The sequence below is a fragment of the Venturia canescens genome, chromosome 10 (assembly GCF_019457755.1).
Source record: "Venturia canescens isolate UGA chromosome 10, ASM1945775v1, whole genome shotgun sequence".
In the NCBI taxonomy this organism is placed as follows: domain Eukaryota; kingdom Metazoa; phylum Arthropoda; class Insecta; order Hymenoptera; family Ichneumonidae; genus Venturia; species Venturia canescens.
Window position 1 is genome coordinate 14,658,331 of NC_057430.1, and position 21,869 is coordinate 14,680,199.

Below are 21,869 nucleotides of genomic sequence, written 5' to 3' on the forward strand. Positions count from 1 at the left end.
AGCTGCAAAACTGAATGATTAATCATGTTAGAACAAACACACATATGCTCGGGTATGTTATTCTCTTGGCCTAATATCGAAAGAGTTTCGAGCTCCGTGCGAGCGGTTTGAGGCTTGGTTGATCCAAATCAGATAATATTCTCGTATTTTCGCAGCGATGTTGCGAAAGCGCGTTTCAACACCCCTCTTCCTTTCGTTGTTCACCTATCAATTAAGATTCGTTTTAGATTGTAATGCTGACTGGGAGAATCCACTGTTTGCAGATAGCCATCTGACGAGAATTGCCACTCTATCTCTCAGATTTGATTTTCGTAAAATATTGACCTAGCTCGAGACTGGTAATGATCGTTTTTCAGAATTTATGTCTTGTAGAACGAGTGTGAGAAATGTGGCTGAATGCCAATACGAAAATGTGCTTCTCGGTTTCTGGCAATGGCCCACGAGTTCGGGTTGTTCCCTACAAAAGAGACTTCCATCAAATTTGCTACGCCAGAATCAGTGATGCCTGGAAAGAGTTGCAGGAACTCTCGAGCCGTTAAAACTTTTTGAGTTAGGTAGAAAACTGTGCGTGTGCCACAAGTTTCATCCTTAGCCTTCAATTCACTCTTGGCACCGATAGCCACTATTTTTCCCCTTTTTTCCCTTCTCCACAATTACAAATAGCAATGAAACAATATCAACACGCGTGTAAACCCGTTAGACTTAGGTTCTCGGGCACGACACGCCCCCCCCCCCCCTCTCCCATCCCTCTCTTAATTCGGTAACCCTATTTTTGTGCAGCACCCACCGGGCGCATCAGGGTTAAATATTCGCAAAAATAGACGCCCCTCACACGTCGCTGAGTCTCCTCGAAGAAAATATAAAGATACAGAGAGGAAGAGAGAGACTTAGCAGCGATCACTCATTCCGTCACGGGGCAACATACTCCCGGACCAGACGTTTCTAACTCATCATCTCGTCTGTTTACAATCCCCCAGCATCGTTGTAGTCATCAATCTTTTTTTCCCTTACGACCAATTGTCTCTTTGTTTATTCACATGCCCTCACTGATCATCGACTCTGCCATTCACTCGAAAGATCAATGTCCTGCCTGAATTTGACCTTGAATATTCCTCATTCAGTAGCTGTCAATATCTGCATTTTAGAGAATTTCAAGTGAGCTTCAAACTACGGATATTAGAATGGAAATTGCATGACTGACTTTTTGGCACAGAATTTAATGGGAAATTAGGAAAACGCGAGATTTATTGAAATATTGACTCATTGAATAATGGAGAACCAAACGACTTTTGGATATTAAATGCTCGCAAATTTGGAACATTTCCATGGATTACATAAAGAAAAATAAAAGAAGGCAGCGAGTGGAGATTTTTGGCAGGGTAATTGGGAAATTAACGAGGAGCAGAATTCAGTCACGTTGCAACAGATCGCTCGGCTGACGTATTGCAGTGTTTATGAAAATTTTCAAAGTTTCTCAATGCTCAACTATTCGCCTCTATTATTTCTATATGCAATAAAATTACGCCGAGGGTTATAAATAATTGATAGTTACGTAAACGTCAGGTATCACCAAAGTCTTTTCATAAACGTGGTAACCAAAAAACGAATTTTTTGAAAGTCCATTTTCTCGAAAAAATAAAAAACTTTTTTCAATCACAAATCTGGACGATCGATTCTAGAGACGAAGGATTTATCAAGTAAAATCCAATGCAACGAGTCTTAAATTCCCATCTTGCCATTTGATTGAAGCAAAAAGGCAATAAGAGACGGAAAGCTTGATGAGTGGGGGGATCAGCGATGCTGCGATCACCCTCCCAGGGGGCTAATTCTTTTTGTCTCTCTCGGTCTTGCAGGCCAGCTCCTAGTGGGGTCGCACACTCACACGTTTATTAACGTATGCGTGACGCATCGTTCTTTCTTTTTCGCTCACACATTTTTGCCCTCTCTGTTCTCTCCGCATACACTCGGGATCATCTCGTTTCTCAAACAGAACGCTCGCCAGTTGGACTCTGGAAGTCGTCAAGTAAGCACAACCGTTTCGTGCTCATGTTTTCGAACGTCCCGCTCTTTTGTCCGCTTATTTTTTTCTTTTCTTCCTTTCTGCATTTCAACATTCCAAGAGTTCGTTTTTGCTCGTCTATTTTGTTTGCATACGGGACATGGAAAAAACCGGTTTTCGTGCGAGTTTCTCTGAATCGTATTCGCTCTTTTCACTTTATCAAATTACCGTTGAGCAACAAAAATGCCCGTTTTGTTTGGTGTGTGGTTTCGAGTGTTTTTCAACCGCGTGTGTGACAGTGCGACAGTTTGACAGTTTCGGGAGTGTTTTTATCTGGGAGCCGCCTTCGATCGAGTTCCTCAAGGCGACGATAAACAACCGCTTTTGCTTATCGCCACCTTTTCCTTTTTTCACATTTTTTATTTTGGAACTCTTTCGAAGTGCGGCTCCAATTTGACCGGACACTCGTAACACTGTTTTGAAAAATTTTGCGCAGGAGTGGTCCAAGCGATCGATTCCTTTTCTATCATTTACGCCCAACGTTTGACAAGTGTTCGGAGAGCAAGTCGAGTCTTAATCATTATTATTTTACGCAACTTCGGACACAATACAAAGTGACGTAGAATAGTACTGAACGAGAGAAGATTAAGTTGCCATGGCTCAGAGTGCATCTAGTGCATAACGAAGCGAAAAAAATTCCTCAGCGTTAAGAAGATCCCATGCGTGGATCAGGGGACGAAAGTACTTCGTGTACGAGATACGAGTCGAGATATAAAACGAGTTTCACCGAGGGGATTAATCCCGTAATTTCTTGTTACCTTTCCAATATGCTAAATGTACAGAGATTTCGCCTCGGACGAGAGAAGCTTCTCGCCGATTTCTCTATCTCGTATCACGCACGATGTTCTCTCGTCTCGAAAATACCAAGTACAAAGACAATTTAGTGACGACTCTACGTATCATTGAACAGTGTTTTATATTTATATTTTTGTTTTTATTCGCATAATTTACATTTACTGGTTTGAACTTATTTATTTTGACAAACGTATATCAAGAGACTCGCTAGAGTCTCGGGACATTCCAATATGTACGAAAAACTGTCAATAAAGAATCTTGTCTGCGTCAACAGTTGGATGTGTATGAGCAAGGTGGCTTCAGTTTCCAAAGTTTTCCATCTTCACGTTTCCAGCAGCAGCTCTGAGTTCGACCGCATGTGGTTCATCACGTAGTCCGAAAATCTTCACGACCCAGAAACGAATTAACGAGAGTTTGGAATAGTCTTGAAAAATGTATGAGTGTATACAGCACTCGCCAGATGTTTTATTTTATGGCTCTCGATCCGAGTGTACTTCTGGCTCAGTGCGCAACGTACGCGAAAAAGTTGATTTTATTTTCTTTTTCCGGAATCATCATAGAATTGGATCTTTTAAAATGTGCAAATTCTAGTAGGTTCGTTTATTGAATCGCAAAGGTTTTGGTTTGGATCGTAAGAAGGTTGCGCACATTTTATCAGATCCCAGTCCGCTTATTTTATCCACGGGCTTTGAACGCTTCGTGGAGAACTTGCAATGGGGCAATCAGCGTCAGACGGCCAGGGGTTTTTCTTCGCTTTTTTCTCTCATTTTCTTCCTTTCCTTTGCGAAGCTGCTGTGGACGTACGCGAAGCTGGCGAGACGAGAATATACTCTTATGTACGCGCCGTCTTGACTTCCCGCCTTCCAGAGTACGCTGACACGCGTCCGATTATTTCTGGCATGCTGAATCAGCCTCGGTGGGACGGGGGCTTCGTCGAAATAGGCTCGACTCGACTAGATTTTAACTCTCTGTTTTTCTCTCTCTAAGGCTGCTGCAGCGTTTCTACGAAGAGGGAATCGGAGTGGAGAGGAATAGAAAACGCTGAAAGAAAAAGGGGCGGAGAGGGAACGAGAATCGAGCAAAGATCTCGGAATCGACGAGTCGAAGAAACGAGAATGCGTCGGTCAAGCGATGAATCAGATCGTTGTTTTGGCGTTGTCGAGTCACCGTAGTCAAATCCTCATTCCCTCGATTCCCTCCACAAAAACATCGAGTCATCGAAAGTTGGCTCGGCTTCCAATTCTTTGGGACGCTCTCGTGCACAGGTGGTCATAGGCAATCTCCTCAAGGTCAACGAAGCCCAAGCAGAAGTCGGCAGATCGCAAGGAAGAAAAGAAATCATTCAAGATGATGACGAGACTCTATACATAGAACGACTTGTCAGAGACAAACGTCAAGTGGTTTGCGATCCGGACTCGATTAATCTCCATCTTTTTGTACCCTTTCCTCGTCGCTTTCTTTCTCCTCCGCTCTCGGTCCTATCACCGCGAATCTAACGGTGATTCTGATTAAAAGGCTCGCGCAGGAATCGTGTGGGAGGCTTTTAACGACATGCACTAACGCTCGAGTTGGCGTCCGGGTCATTCGGACGAAAGCGTGCTCTCTTTTTTTCCAGTCGCATCCTCCTTTTTTCCTCCTTATCTCCTTCGTATTTTCCTTATTTCCGTGGTCCGATGAACAGGCACGCATCCATCAGCGAAGAAAATCTCGGTCAATAAAACCAGGTTTTCTCATTCGTTTACGTCCCAAAGTTTTCTTCTGGTTTTAAACGCTCGTTCGAATTTCATGTAGATTCCGTGAACGAGTATGAAAATCGCGATGTAGGCAATTCGGATGTTCTCGCTTAGTCCTCGCCGAGGGAGTTTCAGAGTCTCTTGGAGAGAGGAAGAGAGAGAAAAAGAGAGCCCGCGCCAAATATAGACGGGTAATGTAATACACGTCACGCGAAGCAGAAATAGCATAAGAAGCCCTAGCCATCCACGAGAGTGCGTTGCACACGGCACGTAAAATACGTCGAATCTCTTTCTTTATCTCACTCTCTCTTTCTCTCTCTCTCTCTCTCTCTTTTTCGTTCTCCAATCCCGTCAAGTGCCTGTTTTACTCGGTTTTACTGCCCGCCGGGCTATTGCAATATTTATGTATGTACGAAAAGCATCGAGAAGAAAATCTGTTTATAACGCTTATTATAATCTTGCCAGCCCTTACGATCCACCACTTAATTCCGGATAGAAACTGCCACTATAATTTTTGACTAGTTTGCTGTACCAACTACGTCGACACAGAGCTTTCATGATAAATTGATGAAACAACGAAACCAGCGATTTGATTCGTGAAGACATTGATAAATTCGAATTTCAAATCACTATTGTCTACGAAAATATTCCCAGAATAACCAAATTGAAAATCAATTTTTCCCAGGATTTTTATCTTGCTCCGAATTTATTTTTACTCGTTTAAAAAAAGTTGGACGTACGCTCGACGAGCATTTTATTTATTTACGTTCCGTCCACTTTGTCTCGTTTCTCGAGGCTTTTCATCATACGGAAGAAACGAAAAAAAATCCCGAAATCTTTGGATTCTTTCCAATGTTATAATGAACGTTTCAACCTCGCCAACGTAATAGACGAATAACTCAAAGCACACTTGTTTCTCTTTGGATTATTTTCCCGCTTTTTTATCTTTTCGGTTTAAAACCCGTGTGCAAAATGAAGAAAAAAATATCTTTCGACGTAATCGTTGAGTGAATCGTGACGACTTACGGACAGACGCAAACATGAGTTTTCATTTTCGCTCTCTTTCTTGTACTTAAAGCATCATTTTTTATTAGGTTTTCCATTGTACAGTAATAAATAATTAGTTGAATGTTAGGAGTACATTATGACTGCTTTCGCTGCATATTTGTTTTTTTTCTTATTTATCCTTTTGTTTTACGTTTTTTTCATCTCATGAGAACTAACGTGAATTATAGATAATAATCAAGTATTACGTGTGTATATTTGTATATATTTATATATGTATATAACGAGAGACTAAGTTACGATGGGTGATCGTGTGTATTAGATAGTTGCGCTTAAGGATACGTTATAATAGGCTCTTTCATCGTTCTTTCGTTTCCGGTATTCACTCGACTTGCTCCACTTTGAATTGAGGATCGTTCAAAAAATATCAATTGAAATGTCACAGATCTTGGTGAACATAAATAACGTCTTGAGTGTGTTGATTCACAAGCTCTTGTAATCCTATGACGAAATCGTCCGTCTCTGTTTAGTTGTCGATTTGCACCTCTCTCCGTCTACGTCTCTGTCAGACGAAACGAAAATCGTTTAAGGACTCGTGCATGCGAGCTACTCGTTATTTTTTATTCTTTCATCCTTCTTTCTATTCTGTCTTGGACCACCCAAATCCATTAAGGCATTTTCAATCCGCTGGTAGTTCTACTTGTCAACTATTTTGCTGTCAGTTGATTTGGTCACACAGTTTAACGTGTTCAACGTCCACGGACGAGGAGTTAGTAACGATAAAAATCAAAACTTTCCCGATTTCGCACGTTCAATGGGAGGAAAGTCAGGGGGAGGGGCGAGGTTCAAACGACTTCTACGAAATCTCGGTCGCAACTTCTTCTGTTTGGAGGTTTCTTTTTCCTTGTTTTTTTTTCGATCGAGATATAACATTAAAATAAATAAGCAGAACGAGAAATTGTTTCGTTCCTTAAACAATCATTTATGATGGGACACGAGGACAAGCATTTCAGAAATCTCTGACTCTACAGAGATTTAAATCCTCCACAATTTTAGGTTGCTCTTGAACTCTCAAATAACTTTTCCCTTTGATCTCGAGAATCACAAACGAATGGGGACGGGAGGGAACACAGGCAATCACGCGGCATTAATCATCCTGTTTTTCACACCATGAGTTAGCTATTAATTCTCAACCGACTTTTTTTTTAACTTTCGTGAACTCTTTTTTTTTTGTTTTTTTTTGTCTCTTTTTCGTTTTTGTGGGTTTTTAGTTCTTACTTTTGACGATGAGCTTCGCTGAAGTCTCCACCGTACCGGCCGAGGTCGTCGCGCGACAGGTGAACGTGCCTGTGTCTTCTTCGTAGGTCGTTGCTATCAGGAGAACCGCGTTGTTGCCTTCGTGAATCATCTGCAAATAAAGATCGCACAAAAATCGTGTCAGTTTTCTCTCGATTCAACCTTTCACATGTTTTTTCCAAAGACTTCGGAATATTCACCTGAAAGTCTGGCGATTGAGGTATGAGGGCACCCTCCCTGTACCACTGAATCGTTGGTTTCGATTTTGGAGGACTGACCTGAGTCTTGAACTGGGCTGGTTGCCCCTCCAGGACTATTTGGTCCTTCAGAGGCGAAAGTTTTGGCACAGCATCTGTGCTGTCAGGAGCTACAATATGATTGTAAAAAAAAATATTACAACAATCTCCAGGAAAGTTTTTTTTCGACTCGATTCAAAAGGCAAACTATATAATCATTTACCTAAAACTCGCAGATTAGCCGAGGTAGTAACTTCACCAGCTGGATTCTGGGCGATACATTTGTAAACGCCCTCGTCCTCGGGGAAAGCCTCGGAGATCCTCAGAGTGCAACGGTCGCCCTCTTTCTGCATTTGGAAGTATTTCGACGGCTTGATAACCTTGAATATTGAAAGCGAAAGAAAAACATTATTTCCCTGGTACTAAGTTGAATTTTTGTTTTTATATTTCAGTCGATGTCTGTAAGAATAAAAATGTTTACATTGGATTGAATTTTTAAATACTTTTAGATCACTTTCGCGTCCAAAACTTCAAATATTTTTTTTCAATTTATGTTTGTTCACGAGCTTCAATGAATTTGCGAAATATAATATTTCCTTGTAGTTTCGATAACCGAGTGAATTTTTCAGGTTCTCGATCCATTTCCCGAGCACCCTTTCGAAGCGGATATATCGGCGTCTATTTTTCATGACTTTTGACTCACCTTGTCTGCTTTTTTCCACTGAATCGTTGGCACCGGTTTGCCGGTTATTTTGCATGCGAAAGCCACGGATGTTCCCTCTTTGATGGTCTGATCTTTCAGGGGCTCAACAACTGCTGGAGCTTTTTCAACTCCTGGGGTCGATGGTTTCGAGGGCCTTGCCGTTGGTGACTGAGGACCGCGAACTGTCAAATCGGCCTCGCAACGTGCCTCACCCGCACTGTTCAGAGCCACGCATTCGTATTTACCCGTGTCCTCGGGCACCGTTTCCAAAATCAATAGCGTGTACGTGTTGTCCTCTTCCAAAGTTTTGTATCGTATATCTGGAGATACTTTTTTGCCATTCTGCAACACGACACCGATGTTACTCAAAAAAAACAGAATTTTGTTCAATTTTGTGACCTACTATTAATAGAAAATTCGTTTTTTTTTTATTTGGTATCTCACATGGATCACAAAATTATATTCCGTTATCATAATAGCATAAAAGCACGATGATTGGTCGGAAAATTACTTTATTTTTGGTCTGACCAACGATGGAAATAAAATGAAAAATGCCTTACCTTGAGCCAGTAAACATCGAGTGGTTTGGTACCGGCGACCTTGGCATCGAACCTTGCCAATTGTCCAGTAGTGACGGAGGTGTTCTGAATGGTGGTGATAAAACTGGGTGGAATGACGCCACCACGTCCAGGTTGGCGTCTTCGTTCCTCGACAACGAGATTGGCACTGCATTTGGCTTTGCCACCACGATTTTCAGCAATGACAGAAAATACACCAGAGTCTTCCATGAAAACTTGTCGAACGATGAGGACGGATTTAGTGCTGAAAGTGTAGATCTGGAGATCCGAAGAATTTTGTATGGGAAAATCTTCGCGATACCATTTGATGGTCGGCAATGGATCGCCGTCAAATTCAACCTCGAATCTTGCTTGTTCCTGTTCGAAGGCTCGACACGGTTGAATCTTTTTCGTAAAGACCGGTGGAACTGCCGGTTTGACTTGCCCCTGAACGACGCGCTCTTGAGTTTTGGCTTTGTGTTCAACTTCCGTAGTCTCCGTCGCTGTTATCTTTCTCGTGATTTCTGTATCGCCTTTCACCTCTTTCTGAGTTTGTTTTTGCTTAGCAGTGTGGACCTCACGCCCATGAACCATCGACTCGGTTGGCCCTGGTGGATATTTACCGGAAGCTGGTACTTTTTCTGAGTCGATATCGACCTCGGTAGTGTGAGGCTTCCTCACGAACTTCGGCGGTGGTTCGACTGGCTCTTGGGGTTGTGGTTCACTGAAAAAATTGATTTAAACATTGATTAAGTTCGACCGTAGGAAAAGCATGCTAATCGTGTATTAATTGTTCAACAGAAATGAAAACTTACAGACTCTCTTGATACTTTTGAGCCATGCCCTTGGCCATGGAGCTAGCAACGACCTTGTCACCGGGAATGGCGAATTGATGGCTAGATTCGCGCAGTCTAGCCTCCTTCAAGACTTGTTCCTCCTCGAGGCTCATCAGTTTGTTGTAATAATCTTCGTTTTTCTTAGTTTTTACAGACTTTTGCCATTCAGTTTCGGGTGCCTTGATGACTTTTTGCCCAAGATGTTCGGTAGCGATATCGATACCCTGGGAGACGGTCTGGTGACGCTCGTCGAAGACACGCTCCAGCTCGGTGTCTTGACGCTCCGACTGATATTGCGTAAGCCCGTAATCGTACCACGCTGGGGAAAACTCGTGTTAGACACAACGATTCTCGAGGGATAACACATGCTTAAGAGAAGACATAGAAGAAGAAAAAAACAAAATCGAGCCCTTTCAATCAGCTCGTCGAGAGATGCATGCTCAACAACATTCTCGGTGAGTTACGACATTTAGAAAAAAAAAACACAAAAATAAAGACATCTTTTCGAGGATATTGATGAAGATAATCGCGAAAATTTTTAAATGAAGATTTTCCTCTATGTGATAACAACGACAATGATACGACACAGTACTTCATTCGCCATTACAACAACAATGGGACGATATATCAACAAAAATAGTAATTATATACATATTCAAGGACGTCTTTCGTTTCGTCATCGTTCACCAAGAGCTAGGCTCGAGGGATGGTCATTTTAGCATAAAAATCACGTTGAGGAACGTAATATCAAGATGAACGAGGACGGGAAGGAGTAGATAGAGTTAGTTTCACAATTTGAAGTCGGTAGTTGAGCCTCAAGAAGCTCTGCGAATCGGAGAGTCAACTCTTCTCACGATTCTTCGACAGTGAATAACAGTGAAGGGAGAAAATGAAACGTACGTAGTAAAACGTAAACGTGATGATTGGAGTACGTTGAAGAATAATCGTACGAGAATCAAACGTGTGTAGTTAACATAAACATTCAAGAATAATCCATTAAAAGTTGAGATAATTTAAGATGGACAGACATACGTTTACCGGGAATCGAGATCAAGGTTTTTGTTAACGCACATTCTTCGTAGTAGCGTCATCCATACCAGAACCGGATCTTTCATCGTAGTACGCGTGAAACTACATGCCTCATTGTATTCTCGTGAATATGACGAATCTCGATGATGGTATCGTCGTGGATAGCTGCCGCGTTCGTTACCAATGGGATCGAAGGATAATTGGGGATTGTGAATGAGTTCTGTCGTGGGTGGATTATGTCGAAATCTCTTGTCGTGTGCAATAGGTAGCATGATTTTTGGGGTATCGTTGTTGAATTATTGTTTGATGATTGTTTCGTCTGTTGTTGGTCTACGTGATGGACGTGACTATTGTATTGCTCGTGTCTCATCGTAGCAAATGTATCCTCGATTATGCTTGAATTATTGAGTGATATCTCAGTCCAATTTGGCGTATTCATTGATTTGTGTTCAATTTGTGCCAATGTCAGATAACTTTTGTATAATGTCGTATCTTTGCGAGAGTCTTGTCTCGATTTACCCGCTGCAACCTCCGTTTTTTGTATCAATGAATTCAAATACTTTCTTCTACTCAGCCAATCAGATTGGACTTCAACAGCACAACTGGTTTTTTCAATCTTACTCGAATCAACGACAAACTCTATAAACTCCGGGGGTTGCAGCAAGTTATTTGCGCTCCAATGTCCCTCGCCCCAAGGACTCGTGTACTTACGCCTCGGTGAATTTTTCAATACACCGCGGTAGTCATCCTTCCGTGGCTTCACGGTCAGTGTCGTTTCACAGCGAGCCTCGCCTACCGAACTTCGCGCGATCACCTCGACCTTGCCGTTGTCGTACTGGCGGGTCTTCGGGATGTCGAGATGGTACATTCCGTCGTAGGTCAATTTGTAGCGAGCACCCTGATCACGAGAAATTAATCATATTAACCACGAATCGTGCTTTTTAGGAGTGAAAGAAAAAACTCGTGAACGGTTATCAACACGTACGTTGACAGCGGTGTGTCCATTGATGATCCACATGACTCGGGGTCTTGGGTATCCGGTGACGCGACAACAGAATCTCGAGCAATCGCCCTCCTCGATCTCGCAAGGCTCTGGCTTACTCACGAAGACAGGAGCCGAGCGCACCTTTTCTTCCTCGACTTCTTCCTCAGGAACCCTGTAAACAACGAAAAGGAATCATGAACTCGAGACGATTGTTGATACGCATTTACAGCGGAAAGAGACGAGGAACGTCGTGTCTCTACTCACACTTGCCAGGCAGCTTCCATCTCACGGATCTTCTCGATACTCTTCATGCCCTTGGGCAGTTGAGATTCGTAAATGATGCCAGGCTTGCCGGAAGTTTTGATGACGGCGCGGGTCTCGTCCATGCCGTAGAGATTAGTAGCTCGGCAAAGATATTCGCCACTGTCCTCGGGATAAACCCATCCGAAGTTCATCGCCACGTAACCAAAATCGTAAATCGGAGAAAATCGATTTTTGTGGGGCAACGGTTTTCCGTTGAAGAACCATTCGACCTTCATGTTAGGATCGCCCACCGGGGCGAGCTGACACTCGAATTTGGTGCTGTTCATTTCAACCAATTCCATTTGATTTTGGATCTGCGTGACGAACCTGGGTGGCTGCCTCTTTTCAGCGTCGTAAAGATCGTCCTCCGTCAAATGTACTTCAGAAGTGTATTTCTTTATGGTAGCTTCCATCTGCATGAGAGCCTCGGATTTCTTCATGCCCTTCGGTACTTGATTCTGGAGGATAATGCTGGGCAACGTTTTGCAAGAAACGGATGCTTTCGTTGTATCCTCGCCGTAGTTGTTGACCGCACGACAGACATACTCGCCCGAGTCCTCGGGATAAACGTAGAGAATGTCCATCGACACGAAGCCCATGTCGTACATCGAACGATAGCGATGTCCGGCTGGTATCAATTTTCCATTCCTGTACCACTCGATTCGCAAGTTCGGATCTTCCTTTGGTTCGACCCGGCACTCGAATCGCACTGGCTCCGATTCTTCGACGGTTGATGATGTTATTTGCGTGACGAAACGCGGAGGCACCTGAGGCACAACTTCCTGTGGCGCTGGTTCCGAAATCGGGCCACGTTCGAGTTCCTTCAATTTTTCGCCGCTCATTCCCGAGGGCAGTTGCGAGTCGAAATCGACGGTTTTCTTCGATGTACAAGTTATCGTTGCCTTGGTGGTAACCGATCCCCATTTGTTGGTTGCACGACAAACGTACTCACCGCTGTCCCGGGCGTAAGTGTACGAGAGGTCAAGCGATATGAAACCAAAATCGTTGATCTGATGGACGCGAGAGCCTGTGGCAAAAGGTCTTCCGTTGTGGAACCAGTCGATTCGCATTGTTGGATCGGCGCTGGGTTCAACCCGACAGTCGAAGTGACTCGGTCCAGCTTCTTCGACTTCGATGTCCTTCAGCTCTACCGTGAATCTGGGGGGATTTGGCTTCTCTTCGTCGGTAAGAATTTCCTCCCGCTTGTGAAGAGCTTCCTCCAACTTTTGTATACTCTCCGTGCCAGTTTTGAAGTTTGTTGGTAATTGCGGCTCCAGGATGATTCCTTGGCGTCCTCGTACTTGAAGCTTGCACGATACGGTGGCTTCTCCGTGACGGTTGTTAGCTTTGCACTCGTAGAGCCCCGAGTCTCGTTGGTAACAATTGGCAACTTCGAGAATCACGAAACCAAAATCGTGGATGGTCTTGATACGCGAGCCTGCTGATAGAGGCTTACCGTTGTGGAACCACTCGACCCGCATGCTTGAGTCATTTATCGGCAAAAGACGGCACTCGAAGTGGGCCAACGAATTTTCCGTCAACGTAAGGTCAGACGGAGTTGTAACGAATTCTGGTGGCCTTCCGGTGTCGTCGTCGGGTATGATTTGTCCAGGCTCGCCACCGAGACCCTCAAGTTCGGCGATTTTATCGATCGTACCTTCCATGCCTTTGGGTAATTGCGATTCCAGGATGATGTTGCGTTTTCCTGTGCACTTCATCGTGCATGTGGTCACGGCCTCGCCATAGTCGTTGATAGCACGGCAACTGTATTCTCCGGAATCTTCCGGGTATATCGGGGATATTTCCAGGATCACGAAACCAAAGTCACAGAAAGTGCGGAAACGGGAGCCAGTTCGGAGAGGTTTGCCATTCCAGAACCATTCGACTTTGAGCTTAGGATCGTCGGTCGGTGTGAGGCGAGCCTCGAAGTGGGAGCTTTCACCCTCGCGGAGGCCATCGATGTTGCTCAGCGGAACTGTAAACACCGGCGCTTTTCCTCGTTCTTCGACGACTTTCTCGTCCTTCGTTCTTATCATCGCATCCTCCAACGTTTGTATCTTTTCCAATCCACCTTCCATGCCCTTCGGCAATTGAGATTCGAGGATGAGATTCGCTTTGGAAAGACACTTGAGAGTCGCTTTTGTCGAGTCCTCACCGTACTTGTTCACAGCTCGGCATTCGTACACGCCAGAATTTTCCTCGTAGCAGTAGAGAATATCGAGGATGACAATGCCGAAATCGTGGAAAGTTCTATAGCGATGTCCATGCGGCAATTTCTTTCCGTTGTAATACCACTCAACCACGAGATCAGGGTCGGTAACAGGTGTGAGTCGGGCTTCGAAATGAGCCGATTGGCCTTCGACCAATCTTGCAATGTCCTTGATTTGCGTGATGAATTTGGGTGGTCCACCGACCGGTGAGGTGGGGGTGGTTGGTTTTTCACCTCCGAGACTTTCGAGCTCGCGGATTCTCGCCAGTGAATCCGGCTGCAAGGAATCCAAATAAACTCCGCTCTTGCCGAAACATTTAATAGTCGCTCGTGTGAAATCTTCTCCGTACTTGTTGCTTGCTTTGCAAACGTATTCACCGGTATCGTGAGACATTACTCCTGCTATGTCCATCACGACGAATCCGAAATCCGAAACCATCTTAAAGCGCGATGAGTGACGAAGCGGTTGACCATTGTGGAACCACTCGACCTTCATATGCGGATCGCCGACCGGTATCAATGTGCACTCGAAGTGCACAGATTGTCCGTCTTTCAAGCCCTCCAAGCTCTGTATGTGGGTCGTAAATTTGGGCTTCTGTCCTTTGGACTTGTCGATGCATTCAAGAACGACGCTTATCTCAGCCTGGCCCCATTTGTTCGTTGCACGGCAGGAATAAGTGCCAGAATCTTCGATCTTGGTACCCAACACTTCGAGGACAACCATACCGAAGGCGTAAACAGTTCTCGTGCGATGACTCGCTTCCAATGCTTTACCGTTGTAGAACCATTCGACCACCATCGTTTGATCGCCTGTCGGCGTCAACGAAGCTTCGAAATGAGCGATTTCACCTTCCGAGAGGTTGGTCAGATTTTCAAACTGCGATGTAAACACCGGTGGATGTCCCTCGTCGCTATCAGGAGCTTTACCGTCTGGACGTTTCAACGACTCCTCCAGATCTTGAATGGCTTCAAGACCCTCCTTACCTTTAGGATGTTGGGAACGTTCGATGATGTTTTCTTTGGTTGTACAGTAGATCGTTGTCGAAGTGAAAGCCTCGCCGGCTTTGTTGTATGCCTTGCAGGTGTAGATGCCAGAATCGCGATCATAAACGTCTGTCAGATCCAATGTGACGAAACCAAAGTCACTAGTCATTTTGAATCGGGAGCCATGTTCCAGAGCTTTGCCATTGAAGTACCACTCGATCTTGAGGTTGGGATCATTCTTCGGCTCGACCTGTCCTTCGAGATGGAGCGGTTCAGCTTCGCCGAGTTTGAATTCTGGTTTTAGCGGAACCGTCCAAATTGGCTTGGGGAATTCGTGCTCCGGAGAGTCATCGGGTCTGCGTGATTTCGAGAGGAAAGCATCCTCTGCCTCCTTGACCTTTTCCAGACCGGCTTCGCCTTGAGGATGTTGAGTTTGCAAATAGATGCTCTGTTTGCTGGTACACTTGAGAGTTCCCGTTGTTTGAGCACTGCCTTTAGAGTTGGTGGCTTTGACGGTAATCATTCCTGAATCTTCCTCGTAGGCGTGGTTGATGTCCAGGGCGACATAACCGAAATCGTAGGTTGATTTGTAGCGCGCTCCCGTCGGCAAAGGTTTTCCGTTCATGAACCATTCGATCTTCATCGTCGGATCTTTGGAAGGTTCGACATTGCACTCAAAGTGCACGTTGTCACCCTCGGTGCACTCGACGTTGTTGAGATGAGTGATGAAAACGGGTTCTTCGTAAGTTGGCTCGGGTCGCTCAGTGGCTCCGGGTTGGGGTTGTTCCAAAGCGTCGATCTTAGGTAACGCGTCAGGATGAAGAGTCTCACCAAGGAGCCAATGACGATCGTCGATTTTAAGGCTGCTGGTTGAGACCGCTTCGCCCAGAAGATTCGTAGCCTTGCACGTATAAATAGCGGAATCATCGGGTCTAAGGCCATTGATGGAGAGCGTTACGAGACCGAAATCAAAAGTGCTGCGCAATCGCGTTCCCGTTTGCAGAGAAACTCCGTTCTTGAACCACTCGGTCCGCAAGTTGGGATCAGCTCTCGGCTCGACCTGGGCTTCCAGATAAACATGTTGTCCTTCCTGAAGTTTGTCGTAGCTCTTCAGATGTGTGGTGAAGACGGGCGCCTGTTGAGGCGTCGTGTCTACAAACATTTCCGGCACTTTGTTCATTTCCGCTTCCTTCAACTGGATCTTCTGCCAGGCGTCCGGTTGGATGGCGTCTTTTTCGATGGCTGATCGAGCCTTGACCTTCAACGATATCGAGGACACTGCCTCACCCGCCCTGTTGATCGCTTTGCACGAATAGACTCCAGAATCCTCGGCGATAACTTTCACTATGTCCAGTGTAACGAAGCCGAAATCGTGGCTTACGTGGAAGCGCGAGCCCATCTTTAGCTCCACGCCATTGACGTACCACTCGAAGCGCAAGCTGGCGTCGCCTACGGGCACCACTCGGCACTCGTAACGAGCAACCTGACCCTCCCACAGTTCCGTTGGTCCGGTCAGCAACTGAGTGAATATCGGCTTGTCGAAAACTTTTTCAGGCTCGTCTGGGCGGCTCGGTCCTTTGTCCGCTTCCAGCTGCGCAATTCTCTTCTGCGCTTCGGGATGTTGAGTCTCCAATTGGATGCTGGCTTTCGTGCGTACTCTCATCGAAGCTGTCGTAACCGCTTCGCCGAGAGGATTCGAGGCCCGACACATGTAAACTCCTTCATCCTCATCCCGGATGTGCGTTATGTCGAGCGAGACGAAACCAAAATCGTGAACCTTCGTTATCCGCGAACTGTCCTCCAGCGGCTTCTCATTCCTGAACCACTCGACCTTGAGCGTTGGATCTCCGACCGGGATAAGACGGCACTCGAAGTGGGCCGTCGTTCCTTCCGGTATCGCGTCAATGTTTTGCAACGGCTGAGTGAATACCGGACGTTGACGCGTCACTGGCTCCGGCACTTCCGGACGTTTCCACGGTTGCTGGGACTCCAACTCTCGTATCTTATCCATTCCCTCCGGACGCTGGGAATCCAAAATTATATTCTCTCGAGGTATCACCCTCAGTTCGATCTTCGACGTGCACTGCCCGAGAGCGTTTATCGCGCGCACGGAATACTCTCCCGCGTCCTCCGGCACTGCGTGACCGATGTCCAATGCCACGTAGCCGAAGTCAAACGTCACGTGGAAACGCGATGCCGATGGTAATGGCTTTCCGTTGTGGTAGAATTCGATTCGGAGATTCGCGTCGTGCAATGGCTCCACTTGGCATTCGAAATGAGCTGTTTGCCCCTCATAGATTTCCGTTGTGCCCTGTAAAACAATCAAGTTTATGAAGACTTTCCTTTAGAGCCGCAGATGACATCGAAATTCTTCGAAATTTTATCATTTATGTTTTTTTTTCTCTACTGACCCTCAGTTCTGTCACGAAACGAGGAGGCGTCGCTGGTGGCTCCTCCACCTCGAGACGTGCCGGATGCCCTTGCGCCTCGAGTTCACGGATCTTCTCCAGGCCATCGGGATGCTGAGTTTCAAGAAGGATGCTGCGGCGAGCTGAAATGTTCAGACATTTGGTCGTGAATAGCCTTGAAAGAACGGGTCCAAAATAGAAGAATGAGGAATACTCACAGCCAACTCTGATGGTGCAAGTATTGACAGCTTCGCCAGCGAGATTCGTAGCCTTGCACATGTACGTGCCCGAGTCTTCGGAATAAGCGTACAAAATATCGAGTGCGACGTAACCAAAGTCGTGAGTCGTACGGAAACGATGACCAGTTTTGATAGCAACACCATTTACAAACCTGCGAATATCGATGGTTTATTTATCAATTTTTTTCATGATGATGCTTGCAAAAATTCAAATTATTTTTCCAAAGCTAGACGTGAAAAAAAAGACAAAATAACGAGCACCCACCACTCGATTTTCAAGTTCGGATCGTTTATCGGTTCTACACGGCATTCAAGGTGGGCATGTTCGGCCTCTTTCAGATGATCCAAGTTGTTAAGAGGAGTAAGAAACACGGGTTTCTGATGGACAATTTCCTTCTCAACTTCCTGTTTGATTTCGACGGTTTCCAGTTGACGGATCTTCTCGAGACGTTGAGCATCCAGGGTGTCGAGGTACAAACCTTGTTTAGCTGTTGTTCAAGCGAGAGGAAACGAAATTGTAAGCTCAGTTGGAGTTGGGTAAGCGAAAATAATTTTTGACAGTAGCAGGATTTTGATTGATTACAACTTATCCAAATGAGGAGTCAAAGGTGAAGATAAATGATCAAGAATAACATCGAAAATGAAACTTACAATCGACCGAAATGACACAAGTGGTGACAGCTTCGCCAACTGCATTTCTCGCCTTGCACATATAAGTTCCCGAATCTTCAGGATAAGCGTAAAGAATGTCAAGAGCTACGTAGCCGAAATCGTAGGTCGTCTTGAACTTGTGACCCTGTGGTATAGGTCGTCCGTCTCTGTACCATTCGACCACCATCGTCGGGTCATTGACCGGTGTCAGAGTCGCCTCGAGATGAGCACTTTTACCCTCAGGCAAGTGTTCGATGTTTTTCAGTGGCCTTCCGAACTTTGGTTTTTCAGCGACAATAATGTCCTCTTGGTCGGTACGCTTGTAGCGAGAGTCGTCCTCCAGGTATTGGATCTTTTTCAACGCACCTTCGTGCTGAGTTTCTCGAATAATAGACGCTTTAGCTGTGAAAAAAACATAGTGAAAATGTTAAAATTGATATTAATTTTTCCAACCGAAGTTTTTCATCGCTCCGATCATCTTCTGCTTGAATTTTTGGGATTCCCCACTCTGATCAGGGTCAATTGAAGTATTTTACTCACATTTAACATTGAGCTGAATGGAACTCTGAGCCGAACCAATTTTATTGGTGGCCTGGCAAGTGTAAGTGCCAGAATCCTCGGCATAAACGCTCAAAACATCGAGCGAAGCGAAACCAAAGTCACAAGTGGTTCTGTAACGATGACCAGTCGACAGTGGTTTACCATTGTGGAACCATTCGACTTTCATGTTCGGATCGGGGTAAGGCTCGATGCGACACTCATAATGTGCGCTTTGTCCCTCAACCAAACTCGTCGGCCCGTTAAGCTTAACCGTAAATGAAGGCTTTTCCTTCACTATAAAGTCCTCCTCCTCACGCCGCTGATACTTGCTCGTATCCTCGAGTGCTTGCAACTTTGCCAACGAGCTCTCGTGCTGCGACTCGAATTGAAGAGCCGCCTTCGCTGCTCCCCATATACAACATAATTTCCATCATCAAACACAACTCCAATACAATTCAACATAAATTTGCATCGTACTTCTGTCCCCTAGCATCAAAAATTTCACATTTCCTGTAGAACATCATTCTTCATAATCCATCGTTCGAACGATTTATTCGAAAACAGAAAAAGATTCAAAATAAGCGCCACAAACTTACTTTTGTATTCAGAGTCATCATCAAAGTCTACGACTCTTTCAGAACACAAAATTATTGACGAGTGAACGAGCAATCTTCATTTTCGTGGAAACTCGTTCAATTATGCTTGAGATTGATTCGTAAAATTTAACTTCAATTTCTTTCAAACAACACTTAAACTGAAGCAAACATAAAAAACTTATTCAACGGCTCAAAAAATTTGATCGATGCAGCTGTATGCTTTTGTTGCAAAGACGTGTAAAGGCAACTTGGAATTCTGTACAAGATATCGGTAGAAAATATTTTCTTACGATACTTACACTGTACGAAGAGAGTAGCTGAAGTGACAGCTTCGCCAAGGTCGTTGACAGCTCGGCACGTATAAGTACCCGAATCTTCGGGGTTTACGTACTTCATGTTGAGGGCTACGTAGCCAAAGTCGTGCATCGTGGTGACTCGATTGGCTGTGAAAATAAAAAAACAAACAGATGAAGCGATCCAACTTATGAGTTCAATCTTTCTAATCATTTTCGAAAGATGAAGCGTCACACTCACAGGCTTCGATTGGTACCCCGTTGCGTAGCCACTCGACCTTGAGCTTGGAATCACCAACCGGGATGACTCGAGCTTCAAAATGAGCCGCTTGGTTTTCGGCTACGCGAAGATCTTTGATCGGCATCGTAAAGACCGGAGCTTGACTGACGGTCTCCTCTTGGACAGCTTTGCGTTGGTATCTCGATGAATCTTCCAAATGTCGCAAACGTTGCAAAACTTCCTCGCGTTGAGATTCCATGTAAATTGATTTTTTCGCTGCGTACGAAAAAGTTGTGAACGTTAATCAATCAAGAGAGGGAATTGCAGTTTGCTAAATCCTTATCTAATTTATTCGATCAGGATCTCTGCCGTTAGCAATTAGATAAACAGAATGGAAGGTTTCGTCGAATCATTCATTGCGGAAGAAGGATAAAAATCTTACAGTGAACAGTCGCCGTAGCCGAAGTGATGGCTTCGCCGATGGCGTTTCTAGCGCGGCAGGTGTAAGTGCCAGAATCCTCGGGATAGGCGTACATGATGTCGAGTGCGACAAAACCGAAGCTATTGGTTTCAACGAAACGGGAACCAGCTTTGACCGGGGTGTTGTTGTGGAACCACTCGACCTTCATTGTCGCATCGGACACCGGTATGAGACGGCACTCGAAATGGGCTCTCTGACCTTCTTTGATCTCGACGCTTTTCAGCGAAGTTGTAAAAATGGGAGCTTGGGTCGTTGTTTCCTCGGTCATTTCGCGCCTCTGATATTTTGATCTGTCCTCGAGATAATGGATCTGCTCGAGGCCCATTTCGTTCTGCGTGTCCGTTAATATCTGCGCGGTTGAACGGCAGCCCAAGGTGCAACTAACCTCGTCGCTTCCGACGAGGTTCACCGCCCTACATGTGTATGTCCCGGAATCTTCGGCTATGAGGTCGATTACGTCAAGGGCGACGTAGCCAAAATCGTGAATTGGACGGAAGCGGTGTCCTGCAGTGAATCGGTGCAATTTTGAGTAATCGACTCCCAGAAATTTTATGAAGTCGAAAAACTCATTGGACTTTAAAGTGGCTACTTACCTATGGTTACCGGACGACCGTTCTTGAACCACTCGACTTTGAGGTTGGAGTCAGTAACCGGTTCGAGTTTGCACTCAAAGTGTGCGTGCTGTCCTTCCCTGAGGTTCTCTTGATTTTTAGGTATCGTGATGAACTTTGGCTTGACGTTGACGACTTCATCGACGAGTTCGTTTCTCTTGTACCTGGAGGCGTCCTCAAGGAACTGTATTCGTTCGAGGCCTTCAGGATGTTGGCTCTCAAGCAGGAGGTCTTTTTTCGCGTGGACGCGAACGGAACACGAAGTGACGGCTTCGCCGAGTTGATTTCTAGCCTGGCAGGTGTAGACGCCGGAATCCTCTGGGTAAACACCCAGAATGTCGAGAGCAACGTAGTCGAATTCGTAGGACGGACGGAAGCGATGTCCGGTTGTGACGGGACGTCCGTTGACAAACCAGTCGACGCGCATGCTCGAGTCGCCGACCGGCTGGAGACGGCACTCCAGATGGACGTTGGTCAATTCGACGGTTTCGATGTTGTGCAGCGGCCGGGTGAACTGCGGCGCTTGGACGACGGTCACTTCCTCTTGTTGAGTTCTACGATACTTGGAAGAATCTTCGAGCATTTGAATCTGTTCAAGGGATTGCTCGTTTTGCGTGTCCGTAACGACGTCCGATCTTCCGATTATTCGGACGCAGGCTGACGTGTGAGCACTGCCGAGATGGTTGGTAGCCCGGACCGTGTACTCTCCCGAATCAAGCGCCGTCGCGTGCACGATGTCCAACGCGACGAAACCGAAGTCGTAGTAAGTACGGAACCTCGAACCAACCGTCACCGGACGGCCGTTCTGGAACCACTCGACTCTCATCGTTGGATCGCCCATCGGTTCCAAGCGGCACTCCAAATGGATATTTTTCCCCTCGCTCATCGGTTTCGGATCGCTCAGTGGCTGCACAAATATCGGCTTCGATTTCGATATCTCCTCGATGTGATAGTGCGGCTCGACGAATTTCGATTCCTCCAGACGCTGCGTTTTTTCATAGAGACCGCGGTGCATGCTGCTCGTGTCGATGCTCGAGCGTGCTGTAAGTTTACGAATTTAGGGTTACGACAACGATATTTTTTCGTCAATTACAGAAATA

At 45.5% G+C, this 21,869-nt stretch overlaps 1 protein-coding gene across 2 annotated transcripts in view; it reads right to left on the bottom strand.

Annotated features, from left to right (window-relative positions):
- LOC122417520 (titin-like) overlaps window positions 1–21,869 on the bottom strand; it is a 140,313-nt gene that overhangs the window by 57,202 nt on the left and 61,242 nt on the right. For both annotated transcript variants that reach the window (XM_043431063.1, XM_043431064.1), the window contains 18 exons: window positions 20,752–21,810; window positions 20,120–20,662; window positions 19,699–19,953; window positions 19,464–19,607; window positions 18,569–18,970; window positions 18,029–18,430; window positions 17,643–17,865; window positions 17,357–17,529; window positions 17,142–17,281; window positions 11,499–17,041; window positions 11,235–11,406; window positions 10,961–11,147; window positions 9,200–9,539; window positions 8,388–9,108; window positions 7,828–8,169; window positions 7,348–7,504; window positions 7,089–7,255; window positions 6,871–7,000 (listed from right to left, as the gene is read on the bottom strand). In XM_043431063.1, the coding sequence (XP_043286998.1) occupies window positions 6,871–7,000; window positions 7,089–7,255; window positions 7,348–7,504; window positions 7,828–8,169; window positions 8,388–9,108; window positions 9,200–9,539; window positions 10,961–11,147; window positions 11,235–11,406; window positions 11,499–17,041; window positions 17,142–17,281; window positions 17,357–17,529; window positions 17,643–17,865; window positions 18,029–18,430; window positions 18,569–18,970; window positions 19,464–19,607; window positions 19,699–19,953; window positions 20,120–20,662; window positions 20,752–21,810 (11,100 nt within the window). The remainder of the gene's footprint in view (window positions 1–6,870; window positions 7,001–7,088; window positions 7,256–7,347; window positions 7,505–7,827; window positions 8,170–8,387; window positions 9,109–9,199; window positions 9,540–10,960; window positions 11,148–11,234; window positions 11,407–11,498; window positions 17,042–17,141; window positions 17,282–17,356; window positions 17,530–17,642; window positions 17,866–18,028; window positions 18,431–18,568; window positions 18,971–19,463; window positions 19,608–19,698; window positions 19,954–20,119; window positions 20,663–20,751; window positions 21,811–21,869) is intronic.